Here is a 23,338-nt window from a genome sequence, read left to right on the forward strand (position 1 = left end):
AAAGAAAAAAAACACCACTGTGGCACCATCAAGATAACACATATGGTTTCCTGAGATTACGTGTGATTTCAGACTTTGCATATTCATTTGTCATGCTGTACTACTTGCCAACTACTTGCCACACAGTCCATAAAGTACAAAAACTGTGTTTCCAAGACTCTCAGCAGCTTTATCAGCTCTTTATGAAATGCTGCTGTATAAATAAGTAAAACTAATTTGCGCTAATCCATTCATGTATCGGTATCACATGCTGGTATCGAGTGTAAGCTCTATGAATAGGGCTGATGGCTTCCCTCTTTAGGACAGTGCTCAGCAGTGTGCTGTGCTGATGCACAGTCGTTTACAGTGCAGCCAGCTGCAGGCAGGGCTGTGAAGAAGCTGCCTACCTACCAAGACTTCTTCACTGAAAGAAAAAAATGTAAACTCGAAAATGGAAAAAAAAAAGCCCCACCCCACCCCCCCAAAAAAAAATCCTCCTGGCCCAGAGCAGTCATTTGAATTTGCTTTTGTACTAACGTAAATAAACAGGTTCACAAAAAACCAAACCAACAACCCAAACCCAGATGATAGAGGAAAAAACACTATGAGTGCCTCTGCTCTCTCCTGCTTCACTCTGCCTGCAAATCCCTGAGCCCGCTCTGCAAATTCACCCAAAGCATCGTGACAGCATGGGAGGGGTTGTGTTTTCCTCGCAGTCTTGGCGGGGGCATGTGGCAAGCAGAGACCTGTAGCTGCGTCTGAAATTTCTGCTTCTAACAAACCCAACAAATGTTTCTCGTCTATGCAGTCTGTATCTCTGCCATCTTTAAATATTTATGTCAACGTATCTGTGGTGATGGGTCAGGTTATATAAAGAGGAGAAGGAAGGGGAGGGTGGGGGAAGGATAGCATTGGCTCCCACCAGAGTTACGACAGAGGGAGAGCAAACCCAAGCGGGATTCCCCATCCCACCATCCCACATAGATGCTCCCTCTTTGCTGCTTGCGAGTCTGGAAAGTGAACATTCATTTTTCTCATGGCATCAGAGAAGGCCAAACCACAGCTGGGCTTAGCTGCGCCTTGTGAGATGCTGTGTGAGAGAGCAAGAGTCCAGCCCATCAATGCAGAGATCTTCTATTGTATAAACGATGTATAATTCATTAGTAGATGAATAAAGAGTGGAGTAGCTTATTGCTGATGTAACGGAGCTATAATGAAAGTAAGCATGTCCTCAAGGAAGCTGGTGCGAGGGTTAAACAATAGCACTTAGTGATGCTGAGGGGAGCGAGGGGGGATTTTGCCTTAGGATAACAGAAACAACCCAGCAAGCCCTCTGTGCAATGCACAGATATGCATCTTCCTGGCAAAAATGCTGGTACTTTTCCTTTTCACTTGCCAAAGTATAGAGGAATAGCACCTGGTAGAGAGGAGAGTATTAGCTGTGGGTGGGCACCTCCAGGCTCCACATAAAGTGTTTCTCCCAAGATGTGCTGACTCCTGGCAAGCTTTCAGGCATTAATTTGCTTGACGAACCCCAAACCAATGGGTGACTAAAGACAGCATTGAATTTGTGCTGAGGCTGGGAAGGATGGCATGGTGGGGAGCAGAGCAGCCTCCCTGGCAGGCCTGCAGCCAGTCACGAGTTTGGCAGCGATGGCTGAAAGCTGCCAAACACACACTGCCCGTGTTTTTCCAAAACAGCCCCCAAGGCCACTCTGGGCTCACCCTCCTTGCTCCTGTGCTCTCTCCCACCATCCACCCGGTGCATCAGCTTCCAGCAGGCAGGGGCGGTGCTTGCTGACGGTTGCTCTGCTTCCCAGAAGAGGAACTGCACGGTTAAGAAAAAGAAACCGTTGTCACTTCACTACAGCATTTTACTAAAAGAGAGAACTACAATGATGTGTCATGTAAAAGTTGTAGTGTGTGTGCGTGATCTGACCGCATATTTGAAGTGGCTTCTGACCTTACCTACCTTCAGCTGCACTGGTAGAGTTCTCCTGCATGGAGCACCTATCACCTCTGGCTGCTTTTCTAGAGGAGAATTATAGCCTGCTTTTGCAAATGCATTGCTTCTGCACCTGGTTAAAAAAAAATGTTTATCGACTAACAATATCGACTAATAACAAATATTTTTTAAGTCTTCAGCCTAGAAAGGCAGCTTTGCCTTGGCAGGAGATGGCTTCCTTAGCACCCCAGTGCTGCAAAGGTCCACCCACATTTGCCAGCTTGTAAGGCTTTGGAAGGACTTGTTCAGCAGTACATCCTTTAGGAGCTCACTGTAGACATGATCCAGAGCTGCACAACCAAGGGGCTGTTGCATGAGGAAGTTATATTTTGACGACAGTGGGAACTGGCAGACAAGCAGTCAATAGAACAGGAAATAGCAAACTATTTTGGAGCTAAGCCAGCACACTATGAGGCTGAAAGATTCCTGCTCTCCTCACAACTGAATCCCTCTAGAGAGTCAGTGAGTTGCTTAACCTGTACTTTTCTCAAGTGCTGTGAGCTCCTCATTTTTTTTTTCTGGGTACTGAAAAACCCAGTTTGCATCTTCAGCTGCTGTACAAAGCTGTGCTTTTCTCACCTGCAGTTCTGCATGAGACATACATTGGAAAAGTGGCTCCTCTGACTTATAAGCAAGCTGTGGTTGGGCCACCCAGAGGCACCTGGTGAGCCCCACATAAAGCCTCAAGGGAAATTTATGCTCACACTGGCAGAGCAGTGTGTGTGCAGCGTAGGATAGAGAGCATCACAAAAGGCTTCTTGCTGCTGCATGGGTTGATGCTCCCCAACCCCCTAGGTAACCACCTGGCCTTAAGTTGCTCCCTGCTCCTGTATCCTCAGATAAAGCTGGGAGTTTGTCTAAAATAAAAGGAAAAGGGTAAGGCTCAAGCACAAGTTAACACATACCCAGAGAGGCCAAACTATAGTTGCCCAGGTGACCTTAGCAGAACTAATTGATAATTGCTGGAGCTTAATTGACAATTAATTGGAGCCAATTCACAATTAAATATTTAACTTTGCACCTTTAGTCTCTTGTCTGTCTCTGATTTTTTTTTTTTTTTTTGCTCTTGCCTATGCCTACATAATTTCTACCAGAGTTTCAGTGTTGACATGCTTTTAACCGCCAGCTTCCACTTGTGCAAGCCCCAGGGAGGTTTGGAGGGTCTGCAGGTGTTTCCTAGCCTGGCTACTGGCTTTGCATCCCCACTGCTTGGCTCCATGCTCTTATTCTCACAAAATCTCTCCCTTGCTCTTCTCAGTACTAGGTAAACCTTGGCAGCTCTTACAAATAGATTCCTGGAGCTCTGCTCCAGTTGTGCAAGAACTGTGCAATTTCCCCATAGTGAGAAGCAAATTAAGAATTGACTGCAGGACAGGGATTTTCTGTTGGCACTGGTGTAAAAAAGCCACTTGACATCTGCCAGCCTTGTATCTTCCATGCAGCCATCCCTATGTGCTGCCATTTCTATGACTGTCAACAAGATAGTGACACTGCCCTTTTCTGCAACAGGTTTCTAAAAACTGAACAGTTAAAGGCTTCTGCTTTCCTGCTTCTGAAAACAACGGTAGGATGCCCTCACATGATCTCTGGTAGCAGAGCATGCCTGGCGAGGCACTGCTCTACCACCCACTCATTAAAGACATTTCGGGAACTCCAGCAGCAGGTGAAATGGGAATAAAGATCCTGAGATGGCCAGTGCATGCATGCAGAACAAGAGGTTTGGGGTTTTTTTTATTATATTTGTTAGAGTATTTTGTACCTCCAAAAATTACCTAAATGCCACAGCTGGCTATCAGAGGAAGGAAAAGGACTTCAAGCAACCTGAGGAAACAAATCTCATGCTTACAGTTTGCAGCTTGTTGGGAAGAAGAAATGGTTACTCTCCAGGTACATTAAGTCTTTGTGAGATGGTTCAGTGCAGGTCACATTCTCATCCCTGCGCAAGCAGCAGAAATCATTACAGAGGTGTATAAACAGCAGCTACACACACCTATATGGCCAGTGCTTGAAAGGTGCCTGGGTATCCTGTCGAAGTTGCAGTGATCACAAGGGATTCAAAGGGAACAAGAGTTGAAGAAGGGAGAAATTACAGCCTTCCAGGTTTTTTTTTAATCATATGCATGCTACTCCTGTCCATAATCATTGCTTTACATCAAAAATTGACCAGAGAAAGAGGAACACCGAAAGCTTTAGCAGTCCAGGTGGCAAAGCTTTAAGAGAGGCTTTTCTACTAGTTGATGACGCTTAAGCAGGTAACGCACACCAATAATATAGACTCCACTGACTGGCTCCGTTTCCAATGTTTTTTGACCTTGCAGAAGACCACCAGTTGTCCAGCCAACATAGAGCATGGTCAAGATCTGACTATCTAGTGTTTAAAAAAGTGAAACCATAAAGATGTCTTTCATGTGAATACTCCGGTCTCTATTGCTTAATAGTGTCCTTAAGCCTTTTTCTGCCGCTGCTTGCATTACTCCTCATGAGGTGTATGCCCGCTGCCCCAGCAGCTGGATGAGGGTAGAATGAGGCTGATGAGTGGCTCCTTTTCCTGAAAAGGACCAATGCCATCCTCTCCCTCTTGAGTGCTAAGGCATGCTGCTGGGGCAGGCAAGCACCAGCTGCCTGGGGAATATCTCTTCCCAGCACATAAAGAATTACTGAGGGCTCTCCATGACGCAACCCCCTGAGCAATGCAGGCAGCCACATGTGTGGCAGAGAAAGAAAAGGAATGATGGCCTTTTGCAAGAAATTAATCTTTATTGAAGCAACCATGAGTCACACGAGCTGCCAGCTGTCCTGAGGAAAAACAATAGCAGTGGCCTGGACAATAGCAGCTGGAGCTCACAAGCGAGATTGTCTCTCTCCAGAAAGCAATATACTTAATAGTACATATGTACATATAAGTGAATCTTTCCTCACACTTGGTAGATTGATATGTTGGCAAGTGCATATAATCACTAAATCCCTGCTAGACCAAGGCATGTTGGTGACTGGCAGGAGGTAGCTTGAGTAGTACTCTGCAGCAGTTTGAACTTGACTCTGCTTCCAGTGAAGTTAATGGTGAAGCTCCACTGGTTCCAAGGGAGCCACATGAGGAGCGATAACACTTCCCTACCACCACTGCCGCAATTCTTTCCAATGCAAGATATCTGAAGCCATGTTAAAATGCTAAGCAGGTGCTGTAGGCTGTACTGCTGTTCTTGTACATTTAGCAGCCCCTGCCTGAGGGCCAAGACCCATCCTGAACATCAGCATAGGGGTTTCCACATTTATGTCAATAAAAAATTGCTACATATTGTTTTTCACGGCTAAAAGCAACAAGGAAGGAGAAGGCTGAAAGCTGTTGTTGGTTCAACAGACATTTCACATGGCCACATTGTCTGCAGCACGTTTTCCAGCAGTAGATCTGTTGCAATGACGAATTTCAGCTCAGAAGTGGCTCTGCCTCCTTGCAACAAGGGCAGAACACACTAGCTAGACTGAGAGCTGACTTCTTCAATTGATTGAGACTTTTTAAATTTCTGTTTATTGTTATTGATAAACTAATGTAAAGAGGACGTGGAGTTGGACATTGTATTGTTTGACCTGGCTGGAGGTCAATCCTGTTCTCTTATAGATTTAAACTTCAGTCCTGCGTGTATATGTAATATCAAAGTCCTTTTCTATTGCACAGCAGTACAGTGGGTTAGCGAAGCTAAGTAAACACAGTGCTAAGGCTGGAAGTTGAGCAAGCCATTGTGAAATCAGTGTGGCATCAAGGTCTTGGAGGCTGACTAAATCCTAAGAATTAAAAAAGAACGGTGTGTTACATGAGCAAGGAAGAATAACAGAGGGATATGTCATTATGCTGGTCATTTGTTTCACGCACTGATTTCTGATTTTTTTTCCTGATTTCAGATTTCCCTTGAAAGCAGGGGGAAAACAGTTGATGATTGTTGGCTGTCTACATACTCGAGCATTATCAGAAACGTACCCCAAGTCAATCATTACGAGTGTCCAGGCTAGGAGAGCACATTTGTCATCAGCGATGACATACCTGGTGTCCATGTATTTGCTGATAGCACAGGATCGGTCCCTGGCTGTAATCCAAAGCCATCTTCCTAGAAACCTGACATCTTTGGCTGTCACAGGGAACTGCTCAGATGCCAGTGTAAAAGAAGTTTGATTCAATGCTGTGATTTTTGCTGGGCTTTTCTCTCTGTTTTTGTCCTAAGAGGCTGTGGAGCTGCAGCCCATACATCCCCTGGCAAGGCAATATGCATCTCTGAGCCCAGGTATGTCAGTCCTTGTACATTTTTGGCAAAAGTGTGGGACTGCTCCTCCACAGAGCATCATCCACTCTGACCAGCTTGGAAATGAACAACAGCTTGTAGTGCAGGAAGGGGAAAAACGTGACGTGTCTCACTGCCTGCCCCCACACAATGCCTTCCTGAGGGATTTTGTAGGTGACTTCAGACATCTTCCTGCATCAAGAGCTGGCTCTGCCTGGGAAGGTTGCCCAAGTGCTGTGTTTCTACCTTTCTCGCAGGATGTATTTGCCTTTCCGGTCCAGGTTGCTGCTGAAATGGATGGAGAACCAGAGGAATGAAGTCAGGATCATCCCATAAACCTAAAAGGAAATAAATGAGACACACTCAAGTGCTGAACTGATTATGATACTCTAGTTGTGCAAATAAGTTATCATAAATGGTGCCTGTTAGTCCACCTAGCACTTCTGAATTTATATACCAGGATGTCACAATTTTCTTGACAGTGGTTTTCAGTAAATTAGTGAACATCAATTCCAACATCAGAGAAAAAACAACCCCCCAGCATGCGGTTAAAGCATCTGACTGGAATTAACATTATACGGCTCAAAACCAGTCCTAAAAATACCAAGAAATGAGACGAAACCAGGAAATTCAGAATTCAAGTTCCTGCCACAAAACAATCCCCTATGCAAACAAACATAAAATACAAACCTCATGTGCTGCTTGGAGTAAAAACCCAACCAAACAAAAAACGCTAGCAAAACCTAACCCCCACCCCATGCACATGCACAGCTGTGAGTGCGGACAACAGTTTATTTCCTCCATATTGTGATATCCTGCTTGGTATGTCACACATCAGGATTTACACAGGCAACATATCAAAGGGAAGGCTGCAGTGGAAAGGATAACCAGGGCTGCAATAACATGCACTTTCCTAAAAGTCTGCGTTAACGTGCAAGTCCCTTTGATAGCAACTTGATCTGGGAACATGTGTGCATTGTTGGCCAAGGAACAGTGACATCAGAGCAGCTATAGCCCTCATTGCACGCTTCCTGTGCATCCTGCCATCACAATAGTGAGCTATGCAGAGAGATTTCCTCTCACATGCACCTCAAAGACAGCCGCCTTATCTGGCAGGAGCATCAAGCTGTGAAAAAAGATACATATAATAAGAATGCTCCTACTTTTGTCTGGATATAGCTGTAGTGAAGTTCCTCCTATACTTGAGAAAAAGTAGAAAGCAATACTGAATATTCACAAACAACTTTACACTTATAGCCCCAAAGAAATGCCTGATAGTTTCCTAATATACTACTAGCAGTATAAAATACAGAAGTGTTTGTTCCTCTGGACTTTTTTTTTTGATGGAGAAATCAAAATGTGCTAAGGCAGACACAAGTAGTAAAACAATCTCCAAACACACATTCAGTCAGGAAAGTTTGCCCCAGCTGGGGAGCAGCGTGGACACATCACAGCAGACCAACCTCCCTTCACAGTAAAGAAACTAGTGTCCTGGCATGTATTGTTTTCTGGTGTGCTTCACCACATGCGTAGGGCCCTTGTGAAGAGGTTATTACAGCAATAAACCTCTGCCAAGCAGTGGGTGAGCATACAAGCAGGCTTGTTTTAATTTTCAGTGTTCTCTAGCTCTGAAAAGACCGCCTACATGCAGCAGCTGAGACCCCTAGCCACTGAAGGACACACTGCTCTCACAGCATTTCATTTTTTCTTATGTTCTCCCCCAAAATAATACTCAAAAATTCAGTACAGACCTTCCTACCCAAACCATACTCTGAGGATGGTCCTACCCCCAGCTCTGTAAGATCCTCTTTCAAAGTCAGCACCCAGGAGGCCAGACAACATGCTCTGTTCCACTCCTTTCACAGGTGCTCCTTTAGAGCCTGTGTTTCCCAAACCCAGACGCACCTTACTGGGTTTGTCAGTGGTTATTAATAGGAAGAGACCTTCCCTTTCTGCACAGTTCTCCAGCTCTGCTGCTGGTGTTCAGTAGCTTTCATGAGCTTCTAGGTCTGGCCACACAAAGTGATTTCCTAGGCTGAGCTGGAGGCAGCCAGCAAGCGCTGAGCAAGGAAAGGCAACAAGTTTCCTAAAATATGGAGCTTTTGCTGGATCTCCTTTTCCACAATTACTGCCAGCTTCCCAATGGGCCTGCTAGCCCTACGCCAGGCAACACGGCCTCTCTCTTGCAGGAGAAGACGTGCAGGCAAGCCTGGATGGATAAAATGCAAATGTTGCTGCAGTCTGTTCCCACTGCTTCCCGCTCTGAGCTTCCATGCCTGGTTTGGGCAGAAAAATCATGCAGTGAGCCTATTCCAGCAAGAAAACCTCTCTGTCCATCAGCCTGGCCAAGACATATCCTGTCCCTTTCCTAATTTCCATGGTAGAGTAAACCACTGCTTATTTCTCTGCTGCCAGTCTCCAAACTAATCTGAAATCCTAGCTTCGGGGAGCTAATTTAGAATATGCTTCCTTTGCTGGAGCCTGCCTTTCAGGGCCAAAATGAGAAAGAACAGACACAGCTACCGTGAAGCCGATGGTGACACACAGGAGCACGGAAACAAAGTCCATATGCTTCTTCAGGAAGTCCTGGATCTCTTGCAGGCAGTCCTGGAAGGAGAGAGACACCCCTTGCAGCACAGCACAAGCCCAGTGGGGAATTTCATCCCCCAAACAGCACTGCCATGACCCAAATAGAAACAGAAGCAAGAGGAAGATGCTGAACTGCATGGCTGGGTTGCTCTATTGGCAGCTCTCCTTTTTTCTGCTGCTTGCTGCAACTTGGGAAGACAAACACCTGCAGTATATTTTCTATTACTACAATACACCTACGATTTTCTTGGTATGATGTGTCTCAGACTGTGAGGGATGTATGTTTGCACAGGTGTTATCATGGAAAAGCTTTTTTATTTCCACCTACTGGAAAATGGAAAGAGGGAAATGAAATTATGGAAAAGCAGAGCACACCATAATACTAAATACATTCTCCAAAGATACTAATGAACAGCTCATTTTTTTAGGTGTCACAAGCATTAATATACATTAGCCTTAAGCATGCCAGTGGCCCCATGAAAATCCAGGAGGTGTTAGCCAAGAGAGACATTTTGAACGTGCAAGAGCATGCCCTTGATGAAGTGATTTGCAGAGTGAGGTAAGAGTTCTCAAAACCAGGAGTGAAGGTAGTGCAGCTACCAAACTCTGCAGTTTCTTGGGTTGCAAAATGCATCGTCCCCTCCGCATCTCCTGGCTCACAATCAGAGGAAACGCAAACCATTACCAGCGGGTAGAACAGAGTCACCCCTACAGTCCCTGATTTTGCTCTGCTCTCCTGTCCCAGTCTTTGAGCAGAGTTGGACCCTGCTTCGAGGTGTAATGCTCCCAGAGGCAGTGCTTTGCAACACTGCCCCACAGGCTTGACGCATGACTTGTGAATTATGGCATCCTGTTAGCACTTGACTTCTTTGCCTAACAATAATGTTTTTACATAGCTGTAGCAACATACTTTTGTTTTCCCTAAGGACTATATATATTGATGCTGGTGGCTTTAGCTGCTTCAGCTGATTTGGCTACGCCAGTGGAAGAAAAATAATCATACAATAGATTTGCTCAGAGTATGAAGTCTATGTTGCAGCTTCAGTGCAGAGGCAGTCTAATACTGGTGACCACTCCATCAGCCTTACTGACATACTGCAAAGAGAGGGATGAAACCTATTTGATGAAGCTACTGCTGGGCATCATTATCTTGCTTCATGAGTTTCTTGTCTTAATACCTGTTTAATGCCCCGGGGAAATGGAATTACAGCAAATTCCACATTTGCTGTTAGCAAGACACTTTTTAAGCTTCAGAAACTAATGTCACATGGAAAAGTCCAGAAGTATTTTTGAGGTCAGATACATGCCCATGATATATCACACTCTCTGCATGTGCAGGAGATGAGGAAGAAGGTGAAGCAAAGAAACAAGTGGCAAAATCAAGCATTTTGAAGGCTCTCTAGAGCTCCAAAGGAAACTTCATCTGCAGGTCTGAGACCTTCTGATCCACCCAAGCTCCTCCAATGGGTGAGATGCCTCCTTACTGAAACAACAAAACCCCAAACAACCAAACCTCAACGAACAGCAACCCACAGTGTGAAACACATTATCACTTAAACATCACTGAGGTTTTAACTAGTGAGTAGAAGTACAATCCCACTGAGGGGTGGAAGAAACCTTTCTATTACCTGTCCCATATTGTGTGCCTGGCCAGGTGGACACATGTTGTGCTCGACGTTGGTTGTGCCCCCAAATGGAGAGTGCTTCCCACAGCACAGGAACTGAAAGAGAAGGAGAAGTCCTCCAGCTGCCTGCCGGGGCTTTCCCCTTGCCACCAGCTGCTGCAGCAGGAGGTGCTGGTCCCATGTCCTGCTGTCCTATGCAGGGCTGTACAGCCAGGGCTGCAAGGAGCAAAGCGTATTAGGTATGCAGTCGACAACTGCAGAAGTGGAGGTTAAACTCAGAGAAGGTGGATGGATCTGGCCCCAAACTTGCCCATGCTCTTTGAGGAGTGCTGCCTGGGGCTGGCTTCAAGCTCTCACCCTATGGTCACACCAGCTTTCACAGTGGCTGCTCTGGAAAACCCAGGGATGCACAGACTCATTTTTCCAGTGCTTCTTATGGGCTAGGAGGTATCAAGCAACACCCTCTGTGGAGCTGGTTTCCTATAGCCAGGGTGAACTGGCCTGCTCAGGGCTTTAGTTGGAGGGAAAAAAACCAAAAACAGCGGAGGGCTTGTTTCTTCATCAATTAAAGTTGGCAAAATAAACAACTGAATCTAGGTATTGTGCCTGATTCTCTTTGCCAAGTGTGACTCTGGGTGTGCTGTTCCACAATCCTGTAAACCAAGCACTACCATGCCTGGTCATAGCTCTGAGGGCCACCACTGTGGTTACAATGAGACCTTTCTGCATTTTGAGAAGCATGGATGAAAGCAGCTTTGGAAAGTACTGTTATGATGATTTGAGAAAACACAGAAGGATGAAGGGAGCTGCATGGGAGGTGTCTGGAAACAAGCAAGCGGAACTGGCCTTCCCATCCAGCCCTGCTGTGTGACATGAATTCGCTACCCGAACAGGCCCTGTTGTGCAAGAAGATGGCATCTCCTTTACTCAGTAGGGACTCTGGAGTTTCTCACAACAGGGGACATCCTCATTCATCTCCTGTGGCTTTGAGACAAGCATTCTCCCTGTGCTCTGGGCAAACACCCTTGTTCACCTACTGAGCTACAGAGAAGTGCCTTGTGCCAATATCATCCTGCATGGTGGGTTTTAGGAGCTTCCTAGCAGTCTCCAGCATTGGAAGAGGCCATGTAGCCTCCAGTACTCTTCAGCTATAGCCTCAAAGTTTAACAGAAATAACCAAGTCCAAATACTTTTGCTGGACAATGTGGAGTACCTCCTCTCTCTCTACCTGATCAGGGACACCAAGGAGGTGTATATCCACTTTCTCATACCACAGATAGGGAGAGGCAGAGCGCCTGTGGAGACAGACTATATATATATATACACCAGCTACAAAGTGGAAGCTTTGAAGACCTTGCACCAAAGCAATGCTCAGGTGGGTGGCCCTTTCCTCTTGTTGATAATCTCTACGGTCAAACTTGGGAAATGAAGAGTAGGAAGGGAGGAGCAGACTTCACAACAGGCTGGAGGACTTGGTTCCTGAAGGAAAACAGCGCTGCAGCATCCATGAGGCAGAGCATGGACACCAACCTCAGCCTGCCAAAACTACCAGGAAGATACCCCAGTGCAAGGTTTTCTGCTAAGACTGAAAGACAACTTACTGCTTCGTGGATGGCTGTCAGCTCGTGCCTCCTGAAGCTGGAGACATTTCTCCTCACCTCCTCGTACACAAGATCATACACATCCATCATGCTGTCTTCCACCTGTGATGAAAGCAGAGATCTGTATGTGGAAAACACTGTCTGTGGTTGTTTCTGGAGGGAAAGATGCTCCTCTCATGTTTCCCTGAAGGTGTCCCAGAAATAGTGAGACAAATGGTGCAGCTATTATAAATGACCACCATTCAGCAGCAGGAGCTGGTGTATGACCCACCCAGGGGCACACAGAGCATGGCGAGTCCCATGAAAGAGGCTGTGGTGCTGCACATGTACTGCCTTCTGCTATGCATGGACCCTTTGGCATCACACCAGGGTCTCAGCAGCTGATGGCTGGAGCTTTTTGACTGGTTCTAGATTTAGCATCAGAGAAGAGTTCTGGTACCTGTGATCAGTGTACCTCCAAGTCCCTCTGCCAGGCAGGGATGACACCGTCTCCCTGTCCTGATGGGTGACTGAGGACAGGCACACATGACCATGAGATACTATGAAAAGGGTGAGTGAGAAGTTCCTCCAAACAGAACCAAAAATATAACAGAGTGATTCAGTGATGAATCAGATCCTAAATATTTACCAAATGTGTGAGAACTCGCAGCTTGAGAGATCTCAGCCAACTCCAGCTCAGGTTTCAAAGGGAAAAAATATGACAACTGCCTTCAGTGCCTGGAGTCAAAACCTTCTTTCTTCCTTTTGTTTTCCCTCGCTTCCTTACCAGTATTGGTCTGACCAGAATGGCTTGGCTTTCAGGAGGGAAAGTTGATCGGCAAGACAGATATAGTGGGTGGCTGCATGGGAAGGGACAAGCACTCCTGGAACAGAACTGTCTCTCAGCAAGACTTCTCAGCTCAGTCTTGTGGGGTTATGCTTGGAAATCACTCTAGGGAAAAAAAAAACCCGTGCTATGTGCTTGGAGATGAAACTGGGGTCATTTGAGGTGACTAAAGACACCACTGCCATATTGCTTTACTCTGCTTGGCTGTCCAAAATGCACCAACTAATGGAGGCTGATAACCAGAGGAAGGGAAAGAGGGAGGTTGAGAAGATTGCTTGTGTCCAACTCAGCTCTTTGCCAGCAGGAGTAGAGTTTAAAGGCTCACTTTGGAAGATTTTCCATGGCTATCAACATAGGATATAAGTGGAAGGGCTTGGAGGTTTCTCTGCGTTTATTTGCAGTAAAGCTACTGTCTCCCCAGGACGCTTCATTGCCTATCGCAATCAGTAGGTGAGGCAGGAGCAATCTCACTTTAACAAGAGAAGTCAAATGAAGGACAGCACAGATATTCTGAGACAAGGAAAAAAACCTCCCTAGCAAGGTTCATGATACTGAGCTGCCCCACACAGATGAGGAGGGAAGATGCCCGATTTGTCACCCCCGTGTATCAGAGTTCATCGAGCAGGTTGGATACAGCAGTAAGACAAGATCTGTAGCAGATCTGTGCACCATCCTTCCCCTGAGCAAACCTTAATAATAAAAAGGAAAACATCCAAGCTTTTCAAATTTCTTGTAGGCCATGAAATAGCTTTCTAGCAGTGGCAATTCAATAAATGGATTCAGTAAAAAAGAATCCATTTCCACTGAAAAATTGGACTAAGAATAATTAAAAAAAAATAATCTTTTGAACTCCTCTTGTGGCCTGGTGTTGCTGAGGAAGGAAGGAACAACAGAGCAGCCAGCTTCTTATCCCAAGAGATTATTACCTTTTGAATACCCGAACCCCAGTCTAAGACGCAGGAATAAAAACTGTTTTGTGTTGTGAAAACATACATATGGATCTCGATGAGGTGATGGTGCTGCATGTGCAATTTTTGCATTTCACATTTATCGTTCGGATTAGGATGCTTTGTTTATCTTCAAAAAAATTTCAATTGCTTACAAAAAAAAAAAAAAGGCTAGGGAGGGTTTTCAAACAAGTTGCTAGGTTCAAGAAAGGGTTCAAGGGTTAAAAGCAATCCAGAAGTTGAACATTAAAGATCTACTAAACACTGGGCCAGTAAATGCTGGGACAGGTAGTCTTAAGCCCCCTGCCTTGCCTGGACACATTTCCAAAAACCTCATAAAAACTCACAAAAATGCTCCTTCGACTGCACTGAGTTTTGGGCTGGGTCTGGCTGCTTATGTTTACAAGTATATTCAACTTAATTCAAGGTAAGAAGGCACTTTGTCCACTGATGTTTCATCTGCAAAGACCACAGCATCAGAATACTATTAACTATGCAGGGAAGTCAATGCTCATTGTTCAGCTGAGGTTGATGTCCACCTCAGCAGCTTCTCATGTGGTCACCCTACACTAAGCAACCTGGCAGGAGGGCAGGTGTGCTGCCCAGTTGTTGGCAGCTGCTGGCTGCTGCCTATAGCCTGCCACAGCCACCAAATTGGCAAGCTCCTGCCAGCTGCATGAAACTATGAGAGGATCGATTTGACCAAGAGAGGTCCTGCCTTACGCAGTGGTGCACATCTGCACCTTACTTTTCATTTTAGGTACCATGCAATGACATTGAATATTGAGACTGAGGCTAGGAAAGAACTGAAGGAACAAGACTGCCATAACAAAACTATCACAGAAAATTATTCCAACTGTTGGAAACAGCAAGGGAAGAAACCATGAGCAATCATCATTTCACAGCCACCTCGACTACAGTGATGGTGGTGATGATGAATGTAATCTCCAGGTACCTAAAAACTACTGAAGACTTCAATTGCATACTGTTTCTGAGTCTGTTAGTAAGCTGGCTTCTCAGTTATTTACTGTTTTTTTTCTTTCCATCAAGCAGCCTCAAAGGACTGAAAGCACAAAGGACTAAGTGTGAAATGTTTTATAGCAATAATTTCCTTTTAGAATGTGTGTCTGGGCAAGCCTAAGAGTACAATTTGCTGATTAGTCATTCTCAGCACTTCTATCTAGCAATTATATCCAGGACTTACATCCAGCTATTATCTGAATACTCTATCCAGGTCCTAGTAAGGCAATCTCAAACTACAAAGCCATTTTTAAAGGGTGAAGTGACCGTAGTTCCTCCACATCATCTTTCTGATATTTTTTTCTAGGATCACCTGATTTTGAATGGGAAAGTTGCTGTCTTCATACAATGTGTCAGTCTGTTTTCAAAGATTATTGCAGAGAGCTTTCTTGTTCTAAATATTTCAGAGGTAGGTATAAAGTACTAAATCTCAATATTTATCATTGACTGTTTACTTCTGTGGAGGATGCTCCGCTACAGAGTATATGAGAGGTCTGGTTTAACAAGGAGATATACAAGAGCAAAAATGATAGCACTAACAAACCATCATCTCAGTAATATTTCTGCCTGGCATGGGGTTACATTTATACTTGGAGCTGCAGCCAAACTCTGAAGCACTGGTCATGCATACCATTGTCTATGCAGCCCTGAACGCTAACTTATGCATGCCTAGAGATATAAAAAATAAAATCTAAAAGGATGAGACAAAGTCAACCATGTAGTTTTATGACCTTTCTTTATTCGCGACACTATCCAGCAGACACAAGTTCATCCCATTCTTTGATCTGGGACCTAACATAGTGAAGAGCAAGGCTGCAGCACTGCTTTGTGCCATTCTGAACAGATTCCCAGTGCACACTACACTGACTGGCAACTTTCAGTCAACTGAAAATAATTTTTTCTATTTCTTACACAAGTATCGGGGAAAAAATAATCAGCGTGCTTTCTCTCACAGTTAAGTCAGAGGATGCGTTTTGAGTTTGAGGGGTTATGCTGATAGTGTTAATAACACACTTTAAGAAAACTGCAGCTATGTTCCATCCCTTAACTCAAACAGTATTTAGCACATAATGGACCCATACAGCTGGAGAAGAGAAAGTCTGTCTGTGCTTCTTTTTGGAAGGTCTTACACTCCCCCCCCCCACATTAGGATCATCACGGTCAGGTGAATTTTCATGTACCTAGTAACACGCTGCGATTCACTGCTGGAGCAGTATTTCTGGGTGAAGCTCTCCTTCGCAAGGAATCTGCACTTGTGATGCTCCTCAGTAAAAAACACTGAGAGCATGAAGATGAAGCATCCGCTGGGCTTTGGCTTATGAAATGTCTCCAGGTTAAGTGATATGGAGGTCACACCTTACAGTAATTTTTTTCCTGGAAGATGCTGGGTGAAATGTTCCAGCTCTAAATTAGCCAAATAATTGCTGCCTCCCATTTCTGTCTGCATTCCTTAATGAAACATTCATTTAGGGATTATATTGATGGGTTGTTGGATACAACAAATGGAAAATCACCACTGAGACTGATGTGGCTGACGCCAGCTGACTCAACAGAGTAGCATTTTTCACTTAAAAGAAAGAATGAATTTTGAGATTGTTTATCATCCTTTAAATCCTTTATCCTCCAAGAAGTGGAATTTATGACCGTAGGAAGGCATTTACTCTAAGCCATTAGTGTTCTTGCCCTTGGCTACAAGAAACTAAAGCTAATATCAGTCTTACCTCCTTCAAGGAGAAAACTGACATTTTTTACTTGGTTTATGTATCAGGGATAATTTGTACCTGTAACTGGATTTGGAGCAGAAAGATCAAATGAGGAGGTCACCCTTCAGTTCCTGATGCCTTTGCAAGCCAGAGGAGTCAATGAATCCGCCTCCTGCTGCCAATGAATACCTGTGCCTAGGCAAACTGGGCTAGTCGCTTCAAGGTATGTGGGGTAACTAATCCAGATCCATACTAAGAAGAACAGTCTGAGACCTACACACAGTGAGCCATCTTTACAACAGTTGCTGGCCAAAAATCTCTCTGAAGTGCTGCAGCTCAAGAAGAACACAGCAAAAGTAAATGTTAGGGTTGTCTCAAAGACAAACACACCACTCTTCTTCCTGCTCATCAAGGAATGCTCTTGACATGGCAGAGGAGGAAAGCAAGCAGAAGGATAATCTTCCTCTCCTGTGGCTCTTAGTGCCTTTGAGGTACCAAACTGAGCACACATGGTGCAGTCTCAGAAGAAACTGCAACCTCAGCACTTCATGTTCTTTCAGCATCACCAAGAGGGATGTATTCACTGGCATCATTGAGAAATATCACTTCAACAGCAGCTACTGCAGACTCTCTCACTTAGCTATAAACTGCTAGTTAGTCAGTTAAGATGCAAAACTGGAATGAAGTGGTTGACTCACTTGAAATCCCTCCTTGGTCCAGTAAGAAAACCACTTCTGCATTTCACTGTTTCTGTCTTCCCTTTCCTCATGGCACGCAGAAATGCACATGTTCACGGCATGTGAGGAGGGGAAGAGATGGCAGATACAGCTGCTTGGGTTTGGATAAAGCAATGATGCAACTGCAGTGAAACAGAGGGGGAAAACTTCTCTGGATGCTTTAGCCAGGTTGCAGAGCAACTTCCATCATGTGGACCGAGCACAAGGCAAGACGGGCTCCCCCATGCCATGCTTGACCAAGACTTCATTGCTGTGTCTAGCACCATCCTTACAACTTGCTGCAGCTTTATATTTCCTTAACAGCATGTAAGCTCCCCTTCCCTCCAGCACTGCTGAAGCCCATCAATCCTAGCTGTAGAAATCCAACCAGTGCTGCGAACCAAAGCAGTCATCAAGGCCCCCTGTGGAAAACTGCACAACTTAAGAAAATGCTGTTCTGGCTGCTATTAGTCTCTGGGATCACCGATGCAAGAAAAGCAAGATCCAGATGAGGCTCTTAACTAAATGGTTTTCAGCTTTTCTTTCCGGTATATATAAATGTATGTATTATATACAGATACATACACACATATGTATATAATCTTTGTTTAGTAACTCACGCACTTTCCCCCGCTTTACAGCATTCGAAGAGGACCAGGCAACTCCTGACCATCTTATGGTCCATCGCTGAGCAAATATATAGAAGGAGAGAACAAAAACCATCAAGGAACAAAAAATTCAGGAAAAGCAAGGCCTTACAAAGCTGTTTCTGATCCCAGCACTTCCATCAGATCCTTGTCCAACACATTTCCTGTGTCCGTGCCCTAAAACAACAGCAGAAGTTTAGCTGTATGAGTGCTATACAACCTGCTCAGCCAATGGGCAGAGAGACATGACAGCCTCATTCTCAACCAAGTTATAAGTTCACCTCTGTAGCTGGAAAGATCACGGAACAGATCCTCCTAAATCTGCGCTAAAGCAAATGGACGACAGAAGCGATTAGAGGCAGCCAGCATAGCTGCACCAAGGGCAAGTCCTGCCTGACAAAACTGGTGGCCTTCTGTGATGGGGTAACTACATCAGTGGATGTGAGAAAAGTAATGGATGTATCTATCTGGATTTCCATAAAGCCTTTGACATGAACCCCACAAAGTCCTTCTCTCTAAATTGGAGAGATATGGGTTTGATGGGTGGACTGTTCAGTGCATAAGGAATTGGTTGGATGCTCGCATTCAGAGAGTAGTGGTCAATGGCTTGACCTCCAGATGGAGATCCGTGACAAGTGGTATCCCTCAACAATCCACACCGGTACTGGACCAGTGCTGTTTAATACCTTCATCAATGATATAGACAGTGAGATTGAGTGCATCCTCAGCAAGTTTGCAGATGACACGAAGCCAAGTGGTGCAGTTTTCACACCAGAAGGATGAGACGACATCCAGAGGGACCTGGACAGTCTGGAGAAGTGGTTCATGAGGTTCAACAAGGACAAGGGCAGGGTCCTTCACCTGGGTCAAGGCAATCCGTGGTTTCAATATAGGATGGGGGACGATGTGATTGAGAGCTGCCCTGCAGAGAACTTGGGGGTGCTGGCTGATGAGAAGCTTGACATGAGCTGGCAATGTGCTCTTGCAGCCCAAAAGGCCAACTGTATCCTGAGCTGCATCAAAAGAAGCGTGGCCAGCAGGTTGAGTGAGGTGATTCTGCCCCTCTATTCCTCTCTTGTGAGACCCCACCTGGAGTACTGAGTTCAGTTCTGGAATCCTCAACATAAGAAGGATATGGAGCTACTGGAACGGGTCCAGAGGAGGGCTACAATGATAATCAGAGGGCTGGAGCACCTCCCATATGAGAACAGGCTGAGAGAGTTGGGGTTGTTCAGCCTGAAGAAGAGAAGGCTCCGAGGAGACCTTACAGCAACCTTCCAGTACCTGAAGGGGGCCTACAAGAAAGCTGAGGAGGGAATGTTTACAAAAGCATGTAGTGACAGGACTAGGGGGAATGGCTTTAAATTGGAGGGGTGAAGATTTAGACTAGGCATTAGGAAGAAATTCTTCATGATGAGGGTGGTGAGGCATTGGCACAAGTTGCCCAGGAAAGTTGCGGATGCCCTAACTCTGAGGGCATTCAAGGCCAGGTTGGATGGTGCCTTGGGCAGCCTGATCTAGTGGGATGTCCCTGCCCATGGCAGGGGTGTTGAAACTAGATGATCTTTAAGGTCTCTTCCAATCCAAACCATTCTATGATTCTACGATAAACCTCCAAGACCACCTCTGTGCTACTCGGATGCAGCCAGCAGCATCACTCATGACAGCAGCATGACAGAGCACCAGATGCTTTACAGGGAAGGGCAGAAAACCTAGGCAAGCAGGTAGTCAACAGCAACAAGATTTTTCCCTAAATCCTCCAGATCTGGGGCTGCATCACCTTGTAAGCAACACCAGCTTCAGTGTATCAAGGTCCTCTTGTTTCCTTTTTTTTTTTGTTTACTTGGGTTTTTTAAACAAACTCTAAGCATTGAAGTCGATTTTATAATAGAACTGCAAACTCAACATGCTGCCAAGGGCCCACACTGACCCTTTGTGCTCCCTTCTCTCAGACACACAACACAGCAATTTATGAATGTTCCAATATCGTGGTCGAGTTATCTCAGCCACTCCCACTCTCTTGCCTGTAGTACTTGAAACCACAGCCAGGCAAGACTGCTTCCAACACAAAATATTGAAAGACAAGGAAAACAATTTTAGCTTAAAACAGTTATATCAACAGTAGAGCCAGATCCAGGACACCACTCTCAGCTGTGTGCTGGTGGTGGCTGCTTTTCTGCAGTGAGCATCCCACAGCCACGGTAAGGTTGGATGTGCAACAGTGACAGCAGCCATCTGAGCAGCCTCGGGTACCACAGCTGATGCTGCTGGAGATGGGAGCACCAGCTAACGCTCTGCCATGGCAAGTGGCAGAAATGGGGCTGTGTGGGTTCAGCATCAGCACAGTAATAAATCATAAAACCCACAGGATTCACCTCCTGGGAATCCAGGCAATGCTGTATCTGGCATTGCAAAGGTGCTGGTCAGGAGGAAGAGTTGCAGGAAGAAGACCAACACCGCATATATACACAGGGAAGGAATCAGGGAAGCTACTCTGTTCAAGAACGAGCCCTGAGTGTAGAAATATTCATTATTTAAGAGCTGTAACTTTTAATCCCAGCTTCAAATCCCAGGCCCTGTTAGAAAATCTCCACCTTGGGAGATACCACCTTGCTTACTAACTAACAAAGCATAAAAGACTTAGTTTCTCCTTCCCATTGTGAGGAGGGGACAACAAACAGGTTCATCTGAAGAAAGTTTCAAGCAGAGCAAGACTGCAGGAGAACCAAAGTTTGCATAGGTGCTTTGTGTTCCCCATCCCATAAAAAGCTTACTCCTCATGCTTATTCTCTGAGTACATGCAGTGTAGCGCAGAGAGGCTAATGCTTTCTGTGCATGTGGAGCCAAAAGCCACTGGTCATACCTCTTTCCAAAATCACCCAGCAACTTGAGAGAACATGTAAAAATTAAGAGATTGCCATATCATTGCTGCTAGTGCAAACCAAGTGACCTGTTATGCAAAGGACGTGGGGAATTGCGCCTTTATGCCAGAAGTATGGGCAACTATTTGCACCAGCATTTAGTTTCAAATTTTCCCCTGACTTGGGACACCATAATTTAATCGCTTTTAAGCTAACATTTACCTACAAATGAATCTCTGTGATTGCAAAGCTTGTTCTGCTGCTAAACTCCTTTCATGTTGCAGCAATTTTATTTTGGCCAATTCCCCCTGCAATCCTGACCAATTTACGGGGCCAGCATCACAGGGCTGCTGGAAGAGGAACAGAAGAAGATGTGACACTGAAACTCCTCCAGCCTCTTTCACAGCAGGGCCCAGAAAGAAGCTTCCAACCTATTTTTGTGGTGGCTAGCAAGGGTGCCAAAAGTCTTTTATACTGCAGCTTGAGAGACTATCATTTCCTCCAGCCTCTGCAAGTAAGTTTTTAAAGCAGCAGTTAATGGGTGAGGAGAGGAGGGAATGCTGGGGAGAAATAGGAAGAAGAGGCGGCAGCAGGCAGCAGCCTTCCGCACTAGCTGTGCTAGATGTGGCATATGTCTCCTATGTCCTTCTCTGCATCGCGGGTGCCAGCTGCATTGGGATGGCTGGGTATGACTAAACGATCTCACCTGAACAGGAAGCTGTTTGTGGTAAAGGAACTGCCATAAAAATTACTTTGGAAAACAAAGACTTCAAGAATCAGGACTTCCTAATGTGGCTGAAAAACAATAAAAAAACCCTCAGCATTTCTGTGGTTACCACAGCTGCTGCATCAAAGGTGCTTGTATAGAGATCATCCTCCCTGCCCTCTCTCATATGTCATTTTCTAATTCACTTTGCACCACTGGTGTTGATCCTCAGACAGGCTTGTGGCACTTCCCCACCAAGACCACGTTTTGGTCAGATGGCCTACAGAGAGGGAAACCAAACATTCTTCTCACTTTTGTGGAGACCCTTGTCTCCTAGGTTGGACATGGAAAGGGATCACCTCTCTCAGGCAATTTGGGCCAGGCAGAAAAGCACACCAGAGTTTCACAGGGCCTTGGAAGGTGGGCTGGGGTGTTTCTGGAGCCGTGGGCTTGAGAGCATGATGCAACAGTTGTTAAGGAGGAGTGATGGGCACAGCACAAGAGCATGGGGCTCAGGACCAAGCTAGAAAAATACTGAAGCATGAATAACTCATCACTATAGCTAGCAGGAGAAAAGGTCCTTCAACAACCTTCAGATTACAGATATTTTCATTTCAGATTTTCCTTTGAGCAGCTGAACTGCCCAGAAAAGTTTTCACATCTCTGCAAGTGACTGTAGCACTTTTTCTGTTGGCGCTGTTGCCTAAGAGCCAAAGTGTTTCTTTGTAAACTGGGGGCAGACCCTAATAGAAAAGCTACACTATACATGCTGGCAAGACAGGGAGGGGATCTGGGATGTTACACTTGCTTTCTTGTTCTTCCTCATTTTGTTCACCATTTCTTTGCAGAACCTACCAAGCAAACTAATTTTGGGAATGAGTAGCTTATTAGGTACTCATTAAAAGTACTTTAACACAGATGGAGGTAAAAGTACTTTAACACAGCCTGAGAATATAGCATGGAAGAGGTGCAGACCTCACAAAACCCATTCGTTGGCCATGGATGGGTCAATAGAGCAGGAATAATTGCAATGCTGCACAGAAGGATAAGTGTTCTATACTAAAGCATGATAAACCTCAGATTTATAATTTTTGCATATCTAGTTATTTTAAGAATAAAGACAGGTGACACTGAGCCTATCTGGGATGCGGGTAACTTGAAACTAGGACACTGAGAGAATTCACTCAGGAGCTACAGAAGGTCACAAAAGCAGAAAACAACAGGAAAGAAGTTATAAGATTCACATTTTGTTTACAGTGCCCATGTCTGAGTATACAGAATGTTTACAAATAACTCTTCCTTTTCCTGCTGTCCTGCATAGATTCTCCTTAAGAAGTAGTGTAAATAGGTCTCTAAAGGAGTCACAAAAGCAAAAAATGCATCTTGCTTTCATCATGTTCAAACATTTCTATCTACCACCTCTTGACAGTAACCATCAAAACAATTTTTCAGCTGTAAATTGGGCTTTTCCATTTTAGATGATTTTCTGGAGGAATAGGCTTCTTTATGAAGAAAACTTAGAATTTTTAAAATTATTATTATCTTTTAATCAAAAGGAGTAAACCACTGAAAGCATCTGCTGTGGTTTGGCACAGGAGTGACCTCTCACGTCCTGGTTTGCAGTGGGAGGGGAAGGCTCCACTTCCAGTGCTGCCCGCATTCTGCACCTCACCCATGGGGAAGGAGAGGATGGGATCTACAAGTGCCAGCTGCCAGCTGGCATTTCCAAACAGAACAGGCTGATTTTCTCTCTGGCTTTTCACTAGCAAGCCAAAGCATTTTCCATGGGAAAAATGCAAATTTTTGTTTTAGCTATGAACACAGGAGCAGTATAGCTCTCGG

General features: G+C 45.1%; 1 protein-coding gene across 4 annotated transcripts in view; it reads right to left on the reverse strand.

Annotated features, from left to right (window-relative positions):
* Positions 1 to 23,338, reverse strand: part of TSPAN32 (tetraspanin 32) — a 44,290-nt gene continuing 20,952 nt past the window's right edge. For 2 of the 4 annotated variants that reach the window (XM_054067690.1, XM_054067691.1), the window contains exons 7-12: positions 12,071 to 12,172; positions 10,473 to 10,565; positions 8,779 to 8,862; positions 6,502 to 6,593; positions 1,952 to 2,057; positions 1 to 1,807 (exon numbers count right to left, since the gene is read on the reverse strand). In XM_054067690.1, coding sequence (XP_053923665.1) covers positions 1,616 to 1,807; positions 1,952 to 2,057; positions 6,502 to 6,593; positions 8,779 to 8,862; positions 10,473 to 10,565; positions 12,071 to 12,172 — 669 coding nt within the window. In that variant the 3' untranslated portion in view covers positions 1 to 1,615. Of the gene's footprint in view, positions 1,808 to 1,951; positions 2,058 to 3,926; positions 6,594 to 8,778; positions 8,863 to 10,472; positions 10,566 to 12,070; positions 12,173 to 23,338 lie in introns of those variants that run through there. The other 2 variants (XM_054067692.1, XM_009571925.2) reach the window with 2 other exon arrangements.

The sequence above is a fragment of the Cuculus canorus genome, chromosome 5 (genome assembly GCF_017976375.1).
Source record: "Cuculus canorus isolate bCucCan1 chromosome 5, bCucCan1.pri, whole genome shotgun sequence".
NCBI classification, from domain to species: Eukaryota; Metazoa; Chordata; class Aves; order Cuculiformes; family Cuculidae; genus Cuculus; species Cuculus canorus.